Source organism: Carettochelys insculpta, chromosome 7 (assembly GCF_033958435.1).
Source record: "Carettochelys insculpta isolate YL-2023 chromosome 7, ASM3395843v1, whole genome shotgun sequence".
Taxonomy (NCBI): Eukaryota; Metazoa; Chordata; order Testudines; family Carettochelyidae; genus Carettochelys; species Carettochelys insculpta.
This window is the reverse complement of record NC_134143.1, coordinates 73,752,593-73,772,590: the sequence shown is the minus strand read 5'-3', so window position 1 is coordinate 73,772,590 and position 19,998 is coordinate 73,752,593. Positions and strand designations below refer to the sequence as shown.

At 64.5% G+C, this 19,998-nt stretch overlaps 1 protein-coding gene across 3 annotated transcripts; it reads left to right on the top strand.

The window, feature by feature from the left end:
* Positions 1-2,376: 2,376 nt before the first annotated feature.
* On the top strand, positions 2,377-18,411 carry LOC142015620 (uncharacterized). 3 transcript variants are annotated; one of them, XM_074999293.1, is made up of 10 exons: positions 2,377-2,676; positions 3,495-3,655; positions 4,334-5,702; positions 8,333-8,485; positions 11,043-11,184; positions 11,763-11,899; positions 12,324-12,425; positions 12,641-15,941; positions 16,071-16,237; positions 16,743-18,411. In XM_074999293.1, the coding sequence occupies exons 3-8, from the start codon at positions 4,401-4,403 to the stop codon at positions 12,698-12,700; spliced, it is 1,896 nt and encodes a 631-aa protein (XP_074855394.1). In that variant the 5' UTR covers positions 2,377-2,676; positions 3,495-3,655; positions 4,334-4,400; the 3' UTR covers positions 12,701-15,941; positions 16,071-16,237; positions 16,743-18,411. The 3 variants fall into 3 exon arrangements, with proteins under 3 accessions (XP_074855394.1, XP_074855395.1, XP_074855393.1); XM_074999294.1 differs by having other exon boundaries at positions 12,641-16,237; positions 16,977-18,411; XM_074999292.1 differs by having other exon boundaries at positions 12,641-16,237.
* Positions 18,412-19,998: the final 1,587 nt, after the last annotated feature.

Genomic DNA, 19,998 nt, shown 5'->3' with positions numbered 1-19,998 from the left:
TTCTTGCCCCAGCTGCCCTCTGGCAACAGCTCAGCACCCCCTCCCCGCAGGTGTCAGGCAGGGGTTGGGCCCCACGTCTTCTAGCAGCTGCGGCAGAGCAGAGCTGCTGTTAGCTCCAGCAGGTATATAACCGGGAGGATCAGCTCTCGTGTTCTGCTCCTCTGCACCGGCCTCAGCCCTCCCCAGGCCAGGGCTGCGTGGCGGCTGCATCCTGGCCATGGGGCTGTGGGGTGAGGCAGGCATAGCAGAGGCGCGGCGGGGAGCATGGAGGGAGGCAGTCACGAATGGTCTGGGCCAGGTCACTCCATCCTGGAATGGCCAGAGCCCTGAACAGCAGTGAAAGCGGGAGGCCGGGGGGGACAGGGGAACAGGGTGCGCGTCTGTGGAGGGAGAGGGACAGCTGAGGGGGGCCGGGGGGTATAGCAAGGAAGAGGAAACAGGCTGATCAGTGAGCTCTGCTTCCCCCCAGTGAGCTCTGTTGGGCTGGGACGGGGGGGACGTGAAATGGGACCAGGTGCAGGCCCTGGCCCCTCTCTGCTCCCTCTGTCCCCCCAGCCTGGGGTGCTCAGTGCCAGGGCGCCCCCTCTGCAGCACCAGGGAAGTGCCGGCGCAGCGGGGGCAGGTACGTTCCCATGCTGCACCTGCCCAGGCTTTGTACCCCGAGGTCTCTGGGCGGCTGGGTTGGGGACCGCCCCCTCTCCCTCCCTTTGTCAGGCCCTCTGTAGAGGGGGCCAGAGCCACAATTCACACCCAGGTGCCAACCAGGGGCTGCGGCTCATCAAAGCAATTGCCCGGCGAGTTGCGAGCAGGGGACAAAAGGCTGAGAAGCCCAGGTGTGAGCTGAACGAGGGGGATGCTGCTGCTCTCAGAACAGCCAGGCCCCGATGGGGCCACTTCTCCCAGCCCCCAGAAAGCCACCTCCCCCCACTCCCAGCCCCTTTTGTCATGGACCCTGCCGGGGGGAGGGCCGGCCAGGCACCCCTGCAGGGCTGGCCCGTGAGAGAATTCACACGGCAGGCTCGCATGTCGTTGCCAAAGTCGTTAGCCTCATCATAATGTCATCTGTGCATGGACCTTCCCTGCCCCCATGGGCAGCACCCGCCCCGCGGGTTAGAAATTAACCGGCACCGAACACACGCTTGTGCCTGTGCCACTCAAGGGCATCTCAGGCAGACCCCACCATAGGGTAGGAGGATGGGGGCTGGGTGGCTGCACCTTCTGCCCATGGCTGGGGGCAGAGGCGCAGGGCCCCTGCCCAGCGCAGGGACTTGTCAGACACGTGGGTGGCAGGTGGAGGGTGTGGCTGGAGCACGGAGCTGGCTCGGGCAGTCATGCGGGGGTTGTGCTGGTGAGAACCCCAGTGGCAGGGTCCCCAGGCGGGGTGGCTGAGCCAGATGTCCCTGCCTTGGCCTTTGAGGCTTTGCCAGCCTCCCTTCCACTCCCTCACCCCAGTTCTTCTGGGTCTGCACTGAATGTTTCCTGGGAAGGCCGGGGGGCCGGGGGCCCAGTGTAGCAGCTGCATGTGGTCTTTCCGCCCCTTCTCCCCCAGGCGGTAGGACCTGCTCCCAGCAGCAGAGCCTGGCCTTGTGCCTGGGGTGCAGCTGGCTGAGGGGTGCTGGCCTGTTCCCTGCAGGGGGCCCTGGGGTGCTAGCCCCTGGGCACTGGGGTGACTGCATTCCTGGGGAGCAAGCCCAGTGCTTCGAGCTGCCCCACGTGACGCTGGCGACGGGGCCTGTTCCAAGCTCACTGCCCCTCACTGACGAGGGAGGGGGAAGGATCTCAGCCCGCCTGGCGCCAGACTGGCCAGGCAATGCGGCGGGGTGCCCTTCATGGGGGAGAAGACACCACACCGGCCAGAGCACTGATGCTCTCAGCTCCTGGCCTCGCAGCAACCCTGGCCACAAGCCAGCCTGGGCTCGCAGCTGCCGAAGGGCCCGTCACCTTGCCGTCTGGGCTGCTGCCCCTAGCTTGTCTCTCTCGCTGCTTCACAGCCGGCGAGGGGTCTGGAGGCCCCTTCCCCAGGTGCCCCCACGCTGACCCTGTGGTTCGGGGAGCGCCGGACGCACTCTGGTTTGGTGGCCGGTGCTGGGTTCTGGCGGAAAGGGCTGGTCGGAGTTGAGGCCAGGCGAGGGCCTCAGAGAGAGGGGTTCCCCTGAGCCGCCGCTGTGGGAGACAGGATCCCAGCCAGATGCTCACCCTACTGGGGATTTGGAGCCCTGGCCCTAGACCCTGCCAGCCCCCGTCATGCCACCCACAGAGCAGTCAGCACACCAATCCCACCCCCTGAAGCTGCCCCCGCTGCCTGCACAGGCCCTTAGCCAGCCTTGGGCATGCAGCCAGAGCAGCTGAGCCAGCATCCGGCCAGGACTGCACATGCGTCGGGGAGGGAGCTGCTTTCACTTTCCATCTGCCTGGGCTTGGTTGGCACCAATGCCCTGCCCTGGCTGACGCCCTGGGACAGGTGTCTTCCCCGGTACGGACTTTGTTGGGGCTGGCCCAGCCACAGCGGCTCAGGTTGTGGGGGGCAGCATCCGCCCTGGGCTGCTTGTCTCCCTTCGGGCGGCTCCATTTCCTCCCCTCTCGGTCTCGCTGTTGGGAGAGGAAGGAAGCTGGGCAGCTGCCACGGGGTGGTGCGCTCAGGGCTCCCGGCATGGAGGCAGCGGCTCTCGGGCCGAGGTAAAGGACCTGCCTGGCAGGGGTGGGTGTCTCATGCAGGCCCTGGGCCTGGGCTGCATTGTAGCAGAGAAGGCCTCAGACCTGCCCGGCAAGTGCTGGTACCAGAGTTTGGGGGCAGGCGTGGGGGAGGCGGCCTGGCCTGGGCCTGGGCCTGGGCCGTTGGGTTGGGAAAGCACCATCCCTCCATGTGGGAGGAGGTGGCAGTAGCCACCCAAGGTGCTGTGCCACTGCTGCCCTCTGCTGGATGGAGCTGGAGCGGCTCTGCTGGGTGTCATTGGGCCCGTACTGCCTCCAAATGATGAGGATTCTCTTTGGGCTCAGGGCCTGCTTAGGAGAGGATCAGAGTTCTGACCCATGGGGTGCCGCTCAGGTGCTTGGGGCACTCGAGTGTGGCTGGGTGTTTGGGGCAGATACTCCGTGATCCTGCGTAACGGTGCAGAGGAGCAGCAGTGGGGCTCTAGGGCAGGCAGTCGGGTGGTGGGGGCTCAGCTTGGATTCGGCTGTTCTCTGAACACTGGGGGGTGGGGGTTCATCTGGGAAATGGAGACTTAGGCGTTTCCCATGAGGTTGGCACCAGAGTGAGATGAGCATTAGCCAGGTGCCTGAGCAGCCCTCCTGGGCCAGGGGAGTGATGGGATGCTGGCAGGGCACTGCTGCCAGGAAGCTTGCAGCAGGTGGCTGGATCTGGCTTGGGGCCTGTGCTGATGGGTCGGGTGAATCCCTGCTCACGCCAGGCTGAGAGCTGGGCCCGTGCTGGCCAAGGGAGGGCACAGGGTGCAGAGAGGCCTCTCCCACACCAGTGCTGCCTGTCTCTGCAGATAGCCCCGGGTGCGGTGCCGAGGGTGTGAGTCCATACGGGGCTCGTGGGGCGGATCCCTGGTGCCGGTGAGGCTGAGGACTCGGGAGACTCCAGCACATTCCTGAGTGGGGCAAATGCTGAGAATGGAGTGAGTGCCGGAGGGGCGAGGACAGGTCCCAGGTAACCAAGACTCAGCCCTGGGCAGCCCCTCACCGTGGGAAGTGGGGCTGGGCGCTGTAGCGGGAGAAGCTCACAGCTATGGGGGCAACAAGGCCCTGTGGCATGGCAGCTGGTGGGGGTGGCGGTGTGGCAGACGGCCCACGGTGGGGTGGCAGCAGTGGGGGGGCTGTCGGCGGGGATAGCCCGTGTTTTGCCAGCTCACGGCAGGGTGTTTGGGGTCCTCTCCACTCCTGATCTGGAGGCATTGGGGTGGGGCGGAGGCAGCCAGCAGGACCCCCGGCTCGTGCTCCCAGCCTTGGCTCCTGGGCTGGCTCTGCCCCCCAAACCCTGCCCCGCTGGCGGCCCCGTGAGCATCGGTGTGAGAGGGGGGCCCTCTTGTGGCCACTTGGCCCAGCCCGTTTCCTGGGTGCTGCAGTTCCAAGCGTGACTTCAAACCCTCCTGGCTCCTTCCAGCCACCCCCTTCGCCTGATCGCCTCCCCGCTCCCCCCCGGGCAGGCTGCCGGGTCGGGGACCCCGGCGGTGACTGTGCCAAGTGGGTCGGGCTCAGCCCCATTCCCGGGGCGTGGGGGTCCTCATCCAAACAGCCCCCAAGCCTGCCCTGGCTGGGCCCGGGTCCTGGGGAGCTGCTTGTGCCTAGCCAGCCTGTGCCTGCCACCCCGCCCTCTGTCTCCTCCCAGGGCCGCAGCCGAGGGCAGGGCCCAGCGAGCACGCCTGTCGGGGAGCTGTCGTGTGCCGGGGGGCGCCATGCAGCGCACCGGGTCCCCCATCGCCACGGAGACCGACATGGACCTGACGGCCGCGCTGCTGCCTTCCGGGGGCACGCGGAGCCATCCGCACGCCCTCCAGACGGCCGTGAGCGAGACAGGGGCGCTGCCGGCGCTGGCCTACCAGGGACCCTTCCCTCCCACCGCCCGCCCAGCTAAGCCGCACCCCGGGGCCCAGCCTGGAGCCAGCTGCCGGCTCTGGAACGTGCCCCACGCCCCGGCCAGCTGCCCAGCGAAGGGCTTAGGCCAGTCCACCCTGCCGTTCAGCTTCGGGACCAGCACTCTGCCCCCGCCCCAAGGTCCGCGCCTGGCGCTGCGCCCTGGCAAGCTGCCCGTGGAGCTGGCCCAGCTGGGGTGCAGCCCTGGGCTGGGGACAGAGCCAGGGAGGTGCGGCAGCCTCAAGGGTCTGGATCCAGAGCACTGGGAGGGCCCCAAGCCAGGGCTGGACAAGGGGCTGGCGTCCGCCTCGGCCTTGGCGAAGCTCCCTGGTTGGGATGGCTGCTCCCGCTGGGCGGAAGCGCTGCTCTGCCCTGTGCAGCCAGGACAGGATGTGTCTCCAGCAGAGGTTCGCCCGGGGCCTGTGGAAGAGCCGGCCTGTGGGCTTTCCCCTCCCAGTGCAGCCCTCAGCCTCCCCGGGGGCAGCACCATGGCACGCCGGGCTGAGAGCGCAGGTCCTGGGTGCGAGCCCCAGGGGTCGGAAACGGCAGCCGAGCCGCCGCAGGACGACGGCCTCGCGTGGAGCCAGGGAGCAGAGGAGCCCATGGCCAGCCGAGACGGGGCACAGGACAGCGCCCATTCAGCAAGCCCCGTTGGCCTGCGGAGCTCGGCCGTGGCTGCGGCGGGGAGCGGGCTGGCCTGCTGCCTGCCCCCTGAGCCAGGCCTGCGGGCAGGGGAGCTGCCGCTGGGAGGTCCTGGCTGGACGGAGGAGGAGGCAGAAGGGAGATGGCCCCAGGGCGCTGAGCCGGGGCAGCGGCCTGGGGCCAGGAGCTCTGTAAGTCCAGCTGGCCCGGGCTGTGAGAGCACCAAGGCCAACCCCCCGGAGACGGGCAGCCAGGCCCAGCGAGCCAGGGGCCTGCGACCTGCGTCTGCGAGCGCTCCCGCCAAGACGTCCGTGGAGGACACCTATGGGAGGGTTGCCAAGGCGTGCGGCCTGTCCCTCCTGGAGCAGCTGAGGAAGACGTTCCTGGATGCTGAGGGCGGCTGCTTCTCGCTCCTGGATTCAGGCCTGGTCCTGGGCCGAGTGGAGGCGCACGCAGCGCTGGGGCTGGCCGTCCTGCCCATGGTGAGTGCTGCCCGCTGGCCTGGCTAGCCTCTGGCTCGGGGGTCGTTGCTGTCCAGCAGGGAGCTGGGCGGGGACAAGGAACCCGGCTTGGGCTCAGCCCTGGGCCACGGCCGGCTCTCTGTAGCTATGGCCCCAGCAGGAGTTCTCAGCCAGGGTGTCCCTGTTTGCCGGGGGGGCCTTGGCCAGATGGGAGGGGTCCTGCTACGGAGCAGCTCGGGTCACAGGAGCACCCCAAACGCACTAGGCGCTGCACCGCCATGGGACAGGCCTTGATCCAAAGCGCATAGGGGTTTGAAGTGCCGCCCCAGCTCTCCCAGCCTGCTGCCGGCCATGCCCCTGAGCCCAGCCCCGGGCCCTGCCCTGCCACCAGCCCCCGGCAGTTCTAGTCCTGCGCTCATGGAAATGCAGCTGCCGGTTTCCCTGATGGACCCAGCTGGGCCGCCAGCTCCTGCCGTGCCAGGCTGGCCCTGTTCATTCCCCCCCGAAGCAGCCGGCGCTGGCTGCCATCAGGGCATGGAGCACAGGATGCAGGGCTAGGCAGCCCACTGGCCTGTCCACACTCTCATCCTTCAGCCAGCGTTTGCCCTGGCCTGTGGACAGGCAGGGCAGAAACTCAGGCTCTGAGACACTGTCCTGACCAGAGCTCCTGGGCCCACTGCAGCTCCCTGCCCTGGTGAATGCCCCTCTCCTGTACTGCGACTCGCAGCTCCAGAGGCTCTCAGCGCAGTTGCTTAGCTAGTCCCCTGCGGGATGCAGCCCAGCCAAGACAGGAGGCGTCCGGCAGCCTTTCGCCATTCGGACCGAGCCAACGCCGGTGTTAGCAGGAGTAGCGTGGGCCACAGGGCCTCCGGACTCCGGCTGGGACCCTCTGGTGCCTGATCTGCCAACTTCCCATCCCCACAATGCCCCGGGTTAATTGTGCAGCTACTGTCAAAATGCCTTCCTGCCCCTGCTGGGTTTCGCCCTGGCGCCTGATCTCGCCCCAGGCAGTGTGATGCAAAGTCCTCCCTGGTGGGTCCCAGCCAGCCTGGAGACCCCCGTGCTTTCCGTCACCAGAGGCCATGGCAGGCGTTGGTGCCGCACAGTTTTTGCCTAACCCCCCTCCCAAGACACCAAATTGCCACAGCCACGTTCAGTGGAGTCGTGCTGGGTGCCGGCTCTGAGCCCTTTGCAACATAATGTTCCAAGTGGGAGCCCCGAGGACCTGAGTGGTTGAATCTGCAGCTGGTGCCTGCATGGGGAGCCATGGCAAGGCACCGCCCTGCTGCGGAGCGAGCTGGTAAGCTGGCTGGATGCGGACACGTATTAACGTGGCTGAATGTCTACATGTAGGAACCCAGAAAGTGGCCAGCCTTGCGGGGTCGGGGGCGGCTCTCCTGGGACACGGGGTCCCCAGAGCTCTGGGGAGTCATGGAACACGATCAGGCGAACATGCATTCCTTGTGCGCTGCAGAGGCCCCAAAGGCTAATGCGACCCAGGCTATGTAACGTATTTGGGCTATCAGAAAGCTTTGAGCAAGGCGCTGCAGCAAAGTGTGCTCAGAGGGAAGGTCCTCGCAGGGCTCAGGAGCCAAAGGGTAGCAATAGATGGTCAGTTTTGGGGCTGGAGAGAGGGAAACAGTGGCCTCCCCCAGAGGCTGTACTGAGGCAGGTCTGTTCCCCATGTCCGTAGATGACCTGAAAGGGGGACAATGGTGAGGGGTGAGATTTGCTGATGATACGAAACCACTCGAGCTGGCGTCCCAAAGGGATCGTACAGAACTGGGTGCCTGGGCAGCAAAACAACAGAGGAGCTTCAGTGTGGATAAAGGCCAAGTCATGGATGTTGGAAGGCGTAATCCCAGTTGTAATTGCCCATAGAAAATGATGGGGCCTTAGTTAGCTGGAACCACTCAAGAAAGAGCTCTTGGGGTCATCGTGGAGAATTCTGGGGCACCAACCACGCAATAGCCAGCGTTGGTCAGTAAAGGGGTTGCTAAGTGACCAGAAGACAGAAGACCTATTTGGCTGCATAGCATGTGCAAAAGTGGTCTGCCCAGCTCCGAGAAGATCTGCTGGGACTGGAAAAGGTACAGAGAAGGGACGAAAACTGAGCAGGGGTATGGGACGGCAGCTCCCATCCCAGGCGAGATGAACAGGACTGGGACGTTTTGGTTTGGATAGGATATAACAGAAATCTGCACAGTCATGACTAGGGCAGAGAAAACAAACAGGGACGTGTTATTTACTCCATCTCCTAGCACAAGAACCAGGGGTCACCCAAGGACACTAACAGGCAGGACGGGGGGAACCAACACAAGGTAGTGCTACTTCACACAACACACAGCCCACCTGGGGAGCTGCTCACCAGGGGATGTCACGAAGGCTGAAACTGTGACAGCGCTCAAAAGAGAGCTAGATAAGTTCCTGGAGGTTAGGTCCATCAGCCAGGCTGGCCAGGGAGGGTGGCCCTTACCTCGGTTTGTCACAAGCTGGGAATGGGGACAGGGCTGGATCCCTTGATGATTCCCTGTCCCTTCTGGGGCAGCTGGCTCTGGCTGCTGTCGGAGACAGGATCCTGGGCTAGATGCACTGTTGGTCTGACCCCGTCTGGCTGTTGCAATGTTCTTACGATGCCTTCTCCTTTCCAGCGGGATGGGCGAAGATTGGCCACCACCCTGCCCAGCTGCAGCCTCTTCCTGTACTATGCTCTGGGCCGGCAGTTCTACACCACGGAGAAGCTGGCGGACTGCTGGTTCCGAGCGCGGGACCGGATCACAGGGCAGAGCATGCTCGTGAAGAAGGTACATGGTGCAGAACTGCCCCCAGGGAGCTCCAGAGAGGGGGCTGGGCTGGGCCCTCGGGCCTGCGTTGGCACTGGGCCCCTGCAGGAGCTGCGTGGCGGGAGGAGGGCTGAGCCGGGCCGGGGGTGAGCGATTAGGGCATTACACAGCTCTAATGCGTTGCCGTTCCACAGCCTCCTGGCTGCTGCTCCCGGGGAGCCCCCCCCACTGGCTGTGAATCTGATGATCCTGAAAATTAAAAATAAACCAAATGTTTCAGCAGCTGAAAATGGAGCGGGAAGTCGGGGAGCTGGGAACAGGCCCCTGCTGCTGCAGTGCTGCCTTCCTGGCTCTGACGCTGCCTGCGGTCCTGCTCACAGCCCCCGCCAGCCCTGCCGCGCCCCTCCCGCCCAACCCACGCCCCTGCCAGCCCAGCCCTGGGCTCCCCCAGCCCTGCCGCGCCCCTCCCGCCCAACCCACGCCCCTGCCAGCCCAGCCCTGGGCTCCCCCAGCCCTGCCGCGCCCCTCCCGCCCAACCCACGCCCCTGCCAGCCCAGCCCTGGGCTCCCCCAGCCCTGCCGCGCCCCTCCCGCCCAACCCGCGCCCCTGCCAGCCCAGCCCTGGGCTCCCCCAGCCCTGCCGCGCCCCTCCCGCCCAACCCACGCCCCTGCCAGCCCAGCCCTGGGCTCCCCCAGCCCTGCCGCGCCCCTCCCGCCCAACCCACGCCCCTGCCAGCCCAGCCCTGGGCTCCGCCAGCCCTGCCGCGCCCCTCCCGCCCAACCCACGCCCCTGCCAGCCCAGCCCTGGGCTCCCCCAGCCCTGCCGCGCCCCTCCCGCCCAACCCACGCCCCTGCCAGCCCAGCCCTGGGCTCCCCCAGCCCTGCCGCGCCCCTCCCGCCCAACCCACGCCCCTGCCAGCCCAGCCCTGGGCTCCCCCAGCCCTGCCGCGCCCCTCCCGCCCAACCCACGCCCCTGCCAGCCCAGCCCTGGGCTCCCCCAGCCCTGCCGCGCCCCTCCCGCCCAACCCACAGCCCCTGCCAGCCCAGCCCTGGGCTCCCCCAGCCCTGCCGCGCCCCTCCCACCCAACCCACGCCCCTGCCAGCCCAGCCCTGGGCTCCCCCAGCCCTGCCGCGCCCCTCCCGCCCAACCCACGCCCCTGCCAGCCCAGCCCTGGGCTCCCCCAGCCCTGCCGCGCCCCTCCCGCCCAACCCACGCCCCTGCCAGCCCAGCCCTGGGCTCCCCCAGCCCTGCCGCGCCCCTCCCGCCCAACCCACGCCCCTGCCAGCCCAGCCCTGGGCTCCCCCAGCCCTGCCGTGCCCCTCCCGCCCAACCCACGCCCCTGCCAGCCCAGCCCTGGGCTCCCCCAGCCCTGCCGTGCCCCTTCCGCCCAACCCACAGCCCCTGCCAGCCCAGCCCCAGGCTCCCCACATAACTCTGTCCTTCGGGCCAACAGGCGGAGACGTACTGACCGGTGGGTGGGGTTGTCAGTGATGGGTGATGGCACCCACTGCTTACCTTCACCTCCAGAGTTAGTTGTGCACCCTTTCCCGGGCTGTGAGAGGGAGACGGGGTAGCCCCACCCAGCGCTAACCATTAGGCAATTGGGCAGACAGGTGGGGAAGGTGATGGTCCTGATCCACACAGAGACCCACTTCCTCTCTGTGCCCCACCCCTGGGCCGGGGAGTTGGGAGCACTGAGCTTTAATCACTGGCCCCTCCAAGCCTCTCTGCTTTTAATCACACCTGCCTGGCGCCCGCTGCAGACCTGAGGCGCTCCGGGGAGCAGCAGGTTTGGAATGTTAATAGCAGAGCTTAATATTCATGAGTAAATATTTGCAAGAGCTAATGGCGTGGCGGGCGGTGTAACGAGCACGCTCCCCCCCCGTCGGAGCAGGCGGGGAAATGAATATGAATTTATCATGATTAGGTCAATCCAGCAGGGAGCGCGGGGGCTGGCAGGGGGCGGGGGGAAGATGGATCTGTGCAATAAAATTAAATAAGGCCGCCAAATGGAGCCACTTCTCTTCCCGCCTGCGTGCGGTGGGTTCTCGCGCCTCTCCCTCCTCCGGCTTTGCTGATTTCTCTCTTTCTTCAAATTTATGAGGCCAATTATGAAGATGAGGTTGGAAGTTCTCAGAACTTCACTAAATGCAAAGTGTGGTCCCTGCTGTTCCCATCAAATTAATTAACCGAGCGCAATTGATGGCCGTCGACAGCGGCCTCTGCAAACCAGCGCCAGAGTGAGCTCCGGGGAAGAGCCGGCTGCTGCGTCTCAGGGCTCAAAGCGGCACCCAGGGCCCAGCCCGAGGGCAGGGGTCGCAGCGGGGGGACTTTGGCCCAGAGCCGAGGCAGGTTTGGGGAGGGAGGGCCGGGAACAGGCATTTGCAGCCTGGTTGTCCCGTTGGCAGGGAATGCAGAGTGAGGCTGGGTCCCTGCCTCAAGGTGCCTGTAAACCACAGACCTCCTTGTCTCCTGGAGGTGGGACTAGGGCAGTGGGGTGGGGGCACCAGCAGGGCTGGGAAAGAGCCCCCGGCTGCAGTCTCGGCCTCGCCTGCGTGACGGGGCGTCTGTTCGCCAGGTGCCCGTGGTCTCCGACTGGAGGAAGATGTTACACAATTTCCTGTTCCTGCCCCCTCACCCTGCGCTGCTGGTGCCCTACGCTGTCCTATACGACCGCAACGACTCCATCCTCTACCTCATGGAGGACAGGGCTGTGCGCAGTGAGTGCCCTGCCGGGGGTTCAGCCAGGCACAACCAGGGGCACGGGGGGAGGGGAGGGGCACAGCTGGGGTCTGGGGGGTCTGGGTTCCCAGTGGGAGGTGCCCCCAGGCGACACTGGAGGTTCCCGCGTGGGCGCCAGCATCCCACCAACAGCCCGTTCGTGGAGGGGAGCGGAGGGGCAGGCCCAGGCCCCGGTCCCCAGTCCCTGGCCCAGGCTGGGCGAGAAGAGCCCCGGGGAGCCGTGCGGCCAGGGATGAGCCGGCGGCTGTGGCCAGCAGGGCCAGTCTGGCTCTGGAAGGGGCTGGGTGGGCCAGGGGCTCCCAGCGGCAGAACCCCCCTGAGTGGCACATCTTGGGGCAGCCCATTTCCGCCCAGGCCTCTGGGGCTGGGTGCTGAGCCCGCCAGCCTGACTGCTGGGTGCTGGCCAGGCACGCTGGCAGATCCCTGGGGCTGGCAGAGGGACGGCCGTTGGCTGGGGTGTTTGCACTGCCTGGGGGCACCACACTGCCGGGAACTGCAGAGTCCCTGGGCGAAAGTGGGGACCGGACCCCTGATCTGTCTCCTCTGCACTGCTCAGCCGTGGGGCGGCCGCCCGGGGAGCCCAGCCTGGAGACGCCTCAAGTCCTACGGGAGGTGCTAAGCTTCCTGAACTTCTGCAAACGCCACGGCTTCCACCCTGGGGACGTGGGCACAGCCTCCATCTACACGGCCCAGGTGGGGCCCACTCACGCCTTCTGGCCTCTGTGCTGGGCTTTTCCCTGCCCAGCTCCTTCCAGCGGCGGGGGGCTCCCAGCGGGGGCTGAGGGAAGTCGTACAGGAGGGGGCTCTCCTGGAAGTGCTGGCCTGAGAGAGGCATGTGGGGGCTCTCGGGAGGGCTGGACAGTGGGGTGTGGGGGGCTCACTCGGACATGCTGGGTGGGGGACTCCTAGGGGGCTGGCTGGGGGTCCCTGGGTGGACTCGGAGGAAGGGTGTGGGGGGGCTCCTAGGAGGTGTTGGGTAGGGGGTTTGTGAGGGGCTCCCCAGGATGCCAGGAATGGCCCTGGGGCTATGAGCAGTGCTGAGGGCCATGGTGGTGGGGCAGGGGGCAGGCTGCCTGCGGGATCTCACCTTCTCCCCATGCCCCTCTCTCGCCTGCAGGGCCTCTGCTTCGACCCCAGCAGCCTGTCCAGCAGCGAGGACCCCTACGCCTTCCGGAAGAGCACAAAGGCCCTCCTGCGCCCGCTGCTGGCCCAGCAGCAGGTCAGCTGGGCATGGGGGCGGCTGGGGGCGGCCAGGGCTAGGCTGTGATGGCCGACCATGCGATGGCTCAGGCTGGGGGACAGTCTCCTCCAGGGTCTGGGGGGACCGCGGGCGGGGACAGGAGTGGGCAGTGAGTACGGGCTGAGCCCGGTGACACCCCAGCAGGGCAGAGCGGGGCTGTCCCATGCAGCTCACTCCCGCCTGGCTCTCTGCAGGGGCTCGCGGGCCTGGACTCCCTGGTGGACAGCATGTGCCAGGACCTGGAGGCAGAGTAGAGCCCGGGGCTTTGCGACCCACCCAGCGGCCCGACCCGTGGGGCCAGCCCCGAGTGAGCAGAGCTGAGGCCTCGCAGCAGCAGGGGCCGCGCTGCCCCCACCGGAGACGTGCTGCGGCGACGGGCAGGTCCCTGGGAAGACGGGAGACAGAGCGCCGGGCTCCAGCCGTGGGCCGGCCGCCAGCAATGGGGCCTCATGGGGCTGGCGGGCCGGTGGGGGCGTTCCCTGGAAGCTGAGCGCTGGGGCGGCCGTCCAGGAGATGCGCAGGGGCCACCCAGCTGGTTAGCCGAGCGTCTGCCGCCCTCTCAGCCTGCAGCGTTTGCCTATGGGTGGTGCGCATCCCGCGGGGCACAGCACAAAATGTATCCCACGCAGGGCTGGTGGGGGCCCATGCGCTGGGTGCCCGCAGCTCTGGCATAAGATGGGTCCTGCCCTCGTTGCCGGGTGAAACAGGCTAGTTTGCTGGCCTGACTCGCTCTGACTAGCCCTATGGATTTAGCGAGACAGGGGCACTGGTACCACTGGGGCGTGGGGATCCAGGCTGGCCATCGGCTGTAGCAGCCCCAGAAACCCTGCCGATGGGCCCTGACGCCCCCAGCCCCTCAGCAAAGCCCCAGGCCTCACAAAGCCCTCCTCAGAGGATGCCAGCGTCCCCGTCCCCAGAGCAGGCAAGCCTGCCTGGGACCCAGCAGCACCCTGCTCCCCCTGTGGCCTCCACCCCCTCTTGTCACCCTGTTGTGCCTCAGTTTCCCCATCCCCCCAGGCCTGGTGCGACACTCCCAGTCGTGCAGGGACCGAGATCCCCACGAAGTGCCTTCCCTCTGCACAGGCCCTCAGGTGCTCCGGGTAATTAGCACAAGCTAACGAGGCTCCGCGTGAGGCCAGGGCAAATGGACGGGCTGGCCAGGGCCTTAGGGCAAAGGGCCACTTTTCTAAGCACACAGCACAGCCGTTGTATACGTGTACCCTTCCACAGCAGAAAATAGTCCCTAGCTGTTTTTATGCCTCTGTATCTATTTCACCCTAGCTCCGAAGGTGCCGATGCCTCCCCTTCCTGTGCAGCGGCCGCCTGGTGAACGGGAGCGTTGCTCTTCCTTCCACGCAGCCTTGCGCTCTCGACTGGCGCGGCGACGGTCTTCCCGGCTGCGGTTTACTGGCACCGGTTCTGCAGCGGGAAGTGGCCAAGGCACGAGCAGCCTGGCACCGGCACCGCTCCGGGGCTGCCTCCGTGCCTGGGCCCGTGGGTGCTTTGCTCTGTGTCGGGCTGGGCTCCCCCAGCACTAGCAAGGGGCCACCCAGAGGTGGCTGTGCCAGGTAATCCCGGTGCCCGGGGCGATGGCCTTGGGCAACCGGCCCTATTGGGTGGGGGGCGGAAATGATGCAACTGCTGGTCTCTTTCGCTGCTCTTCGGCCCAGGGCTCAGCGCATGGGGCAGGGGGAGCTTCTCACCAGCTGCCCAGCGACAGCCACGCCAGCGCCAGGGCCTGAGAGGCTGGCGAAGTCCCACGTGGTGCTGCACGAGCGAAGCGAGAGCCAAGAGGGGCCTGGACGGGGCCGCACAAGTGTTGGTTCTGTCCCTGGCGTCACCTCCACCTTCACGAGGTCACAGCCCTGCTGCCTGCCTCAGTTTCCCCACCCTGCCCTTTGTCCTGTCTGCTTAGCCTGGGAGCTGGGCCCGTGTCTCTGTAGGGGGCTGAGCTGTGCCTGCCGCGTGGGGACCCGCAGCCCTGCAAAGGCAGGTCGCAAATACAAAAGAGACTTTTCCCTAGCAAAGGGCAAGCCAGGGCAGTGGGGGGAGTCCAGTCGAGGGCCCCGATCCTGAGCAAGGTGCTGCCCCCGGCCTGTTTGGTGGGTTCCCAGAGTGCTGGCCAGGGCTGGGCTCAGCGGCCGGTCCGTGGCCCCTCTGCTGTGGATGCTGGGGAGTACGCATCCCTGCACGGGAGGGAACTCCAGCCCCCGTGGGGTTGGCTGATCTCACAGTGCGGGCCAGAGGCTGGAAGCCGAGGGCAGACGCAAAATGAGAAACGCCCCTGGTTCTCATGCTCCGCCGTGGAACGAACCACCCTGGCCGGGCCGGGCTCAGAGCCAGCTGCGGCTGCCCTGCAGATACTGCAGCCAAAGCCAGGGGTCTGGCCTCGGTGCGGGGGCGCTGGGGACGTGCTCTGCCCAGCCTGGCCAGTGGCCCAGACGGACGAGCTAACGGTCCCTCCGGCCTTGCACTTTGCTGAATGCCAACACTCGGGCACTGCCCACCGCCTGCCGCTGGGTTCGCGTGCTGGGTAGGGCGCCTGCTTGAGGACCTCTATCCTGGCAGCCCCCACCTCTCCACTGCTCCTGCCGTGCAGCCTGCGGACCAGCTGGGAGCCGGTGGGCTCAGACAGCACCCACAGCCACTCGCCCATTCCCAGCACTTCCCTCCCTGCTGGTCGCACACCCTTGGGGCACAGGGCACAGCCCCAGGCAGAGCGAATCGGCTGGTCCCTGGCTGCTGCCCCAAAGCCAGGGAAGAGGATGGTTCCCTCCTGGCACAGCAGGCAGGACGCTGGCACGGCACAGCCTCTCAAGGCTCCTGGCACCTGCCGGTTCCCTTGCCGGCCATCAGCTGCCTGTCTCTGGTGGCGCTTCCCAGTGTTACTTCTTCCCCGGCTCAAACATCGCCCCGTTGATCAATGGCTCCCCGTTTTGCTGGCAAGCTGCACAGACAGGAGCCTTTACAAACCTGGCCAACGGGGCCATAAGTCAGGCCTCAGCCAGCCAGGGGGAGTGCAGGCCAGCCGCTCCGCTGCATCCGACTCTGGGTGCACGTGTTACTTGGGGATCATTTACCTGCCCACGTCCCACCTGGGAAAGAGTAGCCGGGCTTCTGCAAATCACCCGTGTGTGCATGAGATGCTGCATGCAGCTGCATCACCTCCACCCACCGCACTATCTGAACCGGACAAACACCGGGGCACAGGTGGGCCAGAGCCCAGCTCACCTGGCCCTGTGCCCCGTCTGGGACCAGCTGCCAGAGGAGGGCGTGAATGGAGCCGTGAGTGATTCTGCCCCCACCTCCCCCGGGGCTCAGCCTGGGCTCCAGTCACACCCCCTGCACGTGGCAGTTAACTGGTTTCTTTACGTGGCCCGTAGCTTGTGACTGGGGCCGGCCGGTTATTGGACCATATTTAGAGCAGCTGCTGCAAATCCTGCGGTACCGCCTGGCTTCCAATCCGGCCCACGCGGCGTGTGTGTTAAACCGCAGGTGAGGAGGGGCCGGCCCTGGTCTGCCCCACTGCCAGGGTCCAGGGGAGAGCTGAGCCTGGCTTCTGCCCTTGCCTCTTCCTTGGCACTGGGCTGGCGTTCAGCCACGGCACAGCCTGTTCCTCTCCAGGCCCTCGGAGCCTCGCCTACCTCATGGGCGTGGTGGGACCATCTGGCAGAGCTGAGCCCGGGGCTGGCATGAGCCCGTTGCCGTGAGAGTGGGCTGCAGACGAGGCCTGTAACAGGATGATCGACCACAGGACATGCCGCCCAGGGGATGTGGATTCACCATCACAGGCAAGTTTGAAATCCTGAGGGGCTGGTTCCTGAGATCTGCTCTGAGGCTGTGGGGTGGGGGGGGGCGTCCCACGGCTGTGCTGGGGCTGGCTCACTCCTAGCACCGCACGCAAGGAGCCACGGTCCTGCACCCCCATGGCTTGCGGCTTCATCCCGCCCTCAGTGGGAGGCAGGTGAGGGTGGGGCCAGCGTTTCCTTGAGCGCCGAGGCCAGAGCCTGTGTGTGTGGTCACCCTGCGCCTGGTCCTCACTTGGGACCCTCCAGGACACCTGAGAGCGCCAGCTGTCTGCTTGGTGTGCCCACCCAGCACTGCCCTCGCACCAGTGCCAGCCAGCCGGTCCCTGCTTTGGCTGGTCCTGGGTGGGTGCCATGCAGCTGTGGTAGGTGGGTTCTTGCAGGGCCAGGCTGTCCCCTCTCACCCCTTGTGGGGCTTGGTTGTGCTTTTCTGGCGCCGTCACAGGGGTGCTTGGTGCTGTCCAACATGCACTGCTACCTCTTCATACAGTGCCTTTCCTGCCTGATTAACGGGGTTCACCACCACTGCTGGGCAGGGGCCGGTCAGCCCCCCATGTGCAGGCCCTGCCCCGAGGCCTTCGCTGCCGATACCTGAGACGGGAAGGGGTGTGGAAGAGGCTTCTGAGACACAGGAGGGAGAGAGGCATCTCCTCATCTTCCGGCCTCAGCCCCTGGATGAGCGGGGAGCAGCCCATGGAACGGAAATGCTTTTCTCGCTTTGCAGTGGGCCGTTAACCCATGGAACTCATTGCCACGAGCTCCAAGCAAGGCCGAGAGGGATTCAGGCCAGAACTGGGCATTTCACTGGATGATAAGAGTTTATAAGAAAGAATCAAAATGCAGCTGAAGGGTAATTACTGCTTCCCACACGGCCCAGCGTACCAGGGCTGGGTGTAGGCTGTTGGGTGTTCCAGATCTGACTGTTCCGGGGTCCTTAAAACTTCTTCTGAGGGACCCAGTGCCAGCTGCTGTGAGGGATGGGATACCTGGGGTGGCAGAGCTGGTGTCTTCTGGTGAGTCCTGTGCTCCTAAGATGAAATAATTCACCCCCAGAATTCAGCTCCTCAGCTTCCTGCAACTGTGAGCTCCGCAGGCCGGGTAAGGGAACATGTCCAGAATCCCAACAGTCGGTTTTCAAATGCCCCTTTGATCGGCTCTTCTGCGAAGAGGCACAAAAGGAGAAGCTGGGTCAGAGTTCATTTTGTTGCATTTGATGGACGAAACGTTCTTAAAAGCTCCACTCCTGCCTCATGTGCTGGGGTTGTTCATTTTCGCCAGAGTCGCACTCAGCAGCCGACTTGAGCTTCGGGGTCACCTGGGCTGGGCTGGGCTGGGGATTGGGTGCTGGACCCTTTCCCCGCCCCCCCCACCCTGCTGTCATACAGCTGCCTGGCCTGGGCCAGTTTTACCCCCACCGCTGCAACTTGGGCCCGAGGACTTGGTGAGAAAAACATGTGCAACTTTCCAGCCAGGCTTCAAAAGCCCCAGCTGTGTCCCTCACCCCCTGCCCTTGGGTGAAGGTGTCAGGAGTGGCAGCTCAGCTGGCATCGGCCGCCCGCTGTGTCCTGGCCCCAGTGAGAGCCCACGGGAAAATAAAATGCTGGGAACGATAATGGAGCAAGTAATTAAGGAATTCATCTGCAAACATCTGGACAAAAATAAGGTGCGAGGTGACAGCCAGCCTGGGTTTGTGAAGAACAAATCATGCCAGACCAATCTGACAGCTTGCTTTGACAGGATAACGAGCCGTGTGCATAAGGGAGAGGCGGTGGATGTGGTATACCTAGACTTTAGCAAGGCATTGGACACAGTCTCGCATGCTCTTCTTATCGATAAACTAGGCAAGTACAACTTAGATGGGGCCACTGTAAGGTGGGTGCATAACTGGCTGGATAACCATTCTCAGAGAGTAGTTAATGAATCACAGTCACGCTGGACGTGCCTAACAAGTGGAGTCTGTTTTGGGACCAGTTCTGTTCAATATCTTCATCAACGGTTTAGATACTGGCATAGACAGTACGCCTATTAAGTTTGCAGATGATACCAAGTTGGGAGGGGTTGCAACTGCTTTCGGGCATAGCGTCAACATTCAAAATGATCTGGACAAATTGGAGAAATGGTCTGTGGTTAATAGGATGAAGTTTAATAAAGACAAATGCAAAGTGCTCCACTTGGGAAGAAACAATCAGTGTCACACACACAGAGCGGGGAGAGACTGTCTAGCAATGACTACAGCAGAAAGGGATCTAGGGGTTATAGTGGACCACAAGCTAAATACGAGTCAACAGTGTGATGCTGTTGTAAAAAAAGCAAACATGGTTCTGGGAACATGAACAAGACACGAGAAAAAAAAAAAGCAGTCAAGTAGCACTTTAAAGACTAGCAAAATGGTTTATTAGGTGAGCTTTCGTGAGCTGTTGGGAATAAGGGGACTTTGAAGTAGGCGGCGTCCTTTCGAAAAGGAGCCCCATCTGGACGAGCCGCGCGGCGGCGAGGCGCGTCAATTTTGAAGTGCCGCGGCCGCTCGCATGCTAATGAAGTGCTGAATATGTATTTCAGCGCTTCATTAGTAAACTTCCAAGTGGCCATTTGCGTGGCCATTTTGAAGTTTGGGGCACGTGTAGACACGGCCAAAGAGGGTTACAAGGTGGAAGGAGAAAACTTGTTCTTCTTGGCCTCTGAGGATAGAACAAGAGGCAATGGGCTTAAACTGCAGCAAGGGAGGTTTAGGTTGGACATCAGGAAATAGTTCCTAACTGTCAGGGTGGTCAAACAGTGGAATAAATTGTGTGGGGAGGTTGTGGAATCTCCATCGCTGGAGATATTTAAGAGCAGGTTCGACAGACATCTACCAGGGATGGTCTAGGCCAGGCGTGTCCAACCTGTGGCCCGTGGGCCGCATGCGGCCCTGGACAGCTAGTAATGCGGCCCCACAAGATCGTAAACTTTTAACATTATTATGTGATTTATAGACATTAACTATATTATATATTTTATATGCGGCCCAAGACAATTCCTCTTCACTCAATGCGGCCCAGGCAAGCCAAAAGGTTGGACACCCATGATCTAGAGAGTACTTGGTCCTGCCATTGGGGCAGGGGGCTGGACTGGATGACCTCTCGAGATCTCTTCCAGTCCTAGTGTTCTATGATCCTAAGGGGAGATGCAGCAGAGAATAAGGGTCCCTGGGCCAGCTGCATAGCCCCTCCCTGCCCTGAGCAGGAGACGCCCTAGGCCAGGCTCCAGCCACGGGCTAAGGAGACGGGTCTCCCAGTGAACCCTGCCAGGAGCCCCACTGCAGGGCCAGCTGGTACAGATGGTTGCAGGGGCCATGCTCAGCGGCAGCAGCTGCTGGCTGCCAGCAGCAGAGGGAGCTGGAGGACAAGCTAACCGAGAAGCCCGTGAGCCTGCAGTCTGCTAGGCTGGTGCCCACTGCCGCCTCTGGGGCTGGCCCTTGTAAGACCCCTTAGCTCAGCCTTGGCCTGGCTGCAGGACCCTCTGCCTCGTGCCGGAGAGGGGGCACAGCTGGTTGGGAGCCTGCGTGGCCTTCTGTGCCCCAGCCCTGTCTGTGCACCTGCCAGCGCCCACCCCCCGCCAGCTGCACACACCCCTCTCCTGGGCCTCCAGTCCTGCCCCAGTGGCCTACCCCAGCCTTCTCCTTTCTGGCTGTGCAGGCCCCAAGGCTGGAGCCCCTGGGAGTTGCTGGAGCCCCCAGGGCTTCCCCCGACGGCTGGGCATGGCTCAGC

Coding starts and splice junctions, on each gene's coding strand:
- LOC142015620 (XM_074999293.1), top strand. CDS start 4,401: ATGCAGCGCACCGGGTCCCCCATCGCCACGGAGACCGACATGGACCTG. Junction 11,185..11,762: donor GGAGGACAGGGCTGTGCGCA/GTGAGTGCCCTG, acceptor TGCACTGCTCAG/CCGTGGGGCGGCCGCCCGGG. Junction 11,900..12,323: donor CCTCCATCTACACGGCCCAG/GTGGGGCCCACT, acceptor TCTCGCCTGCAG/GGCCTCTGCTTCGACCCCAG.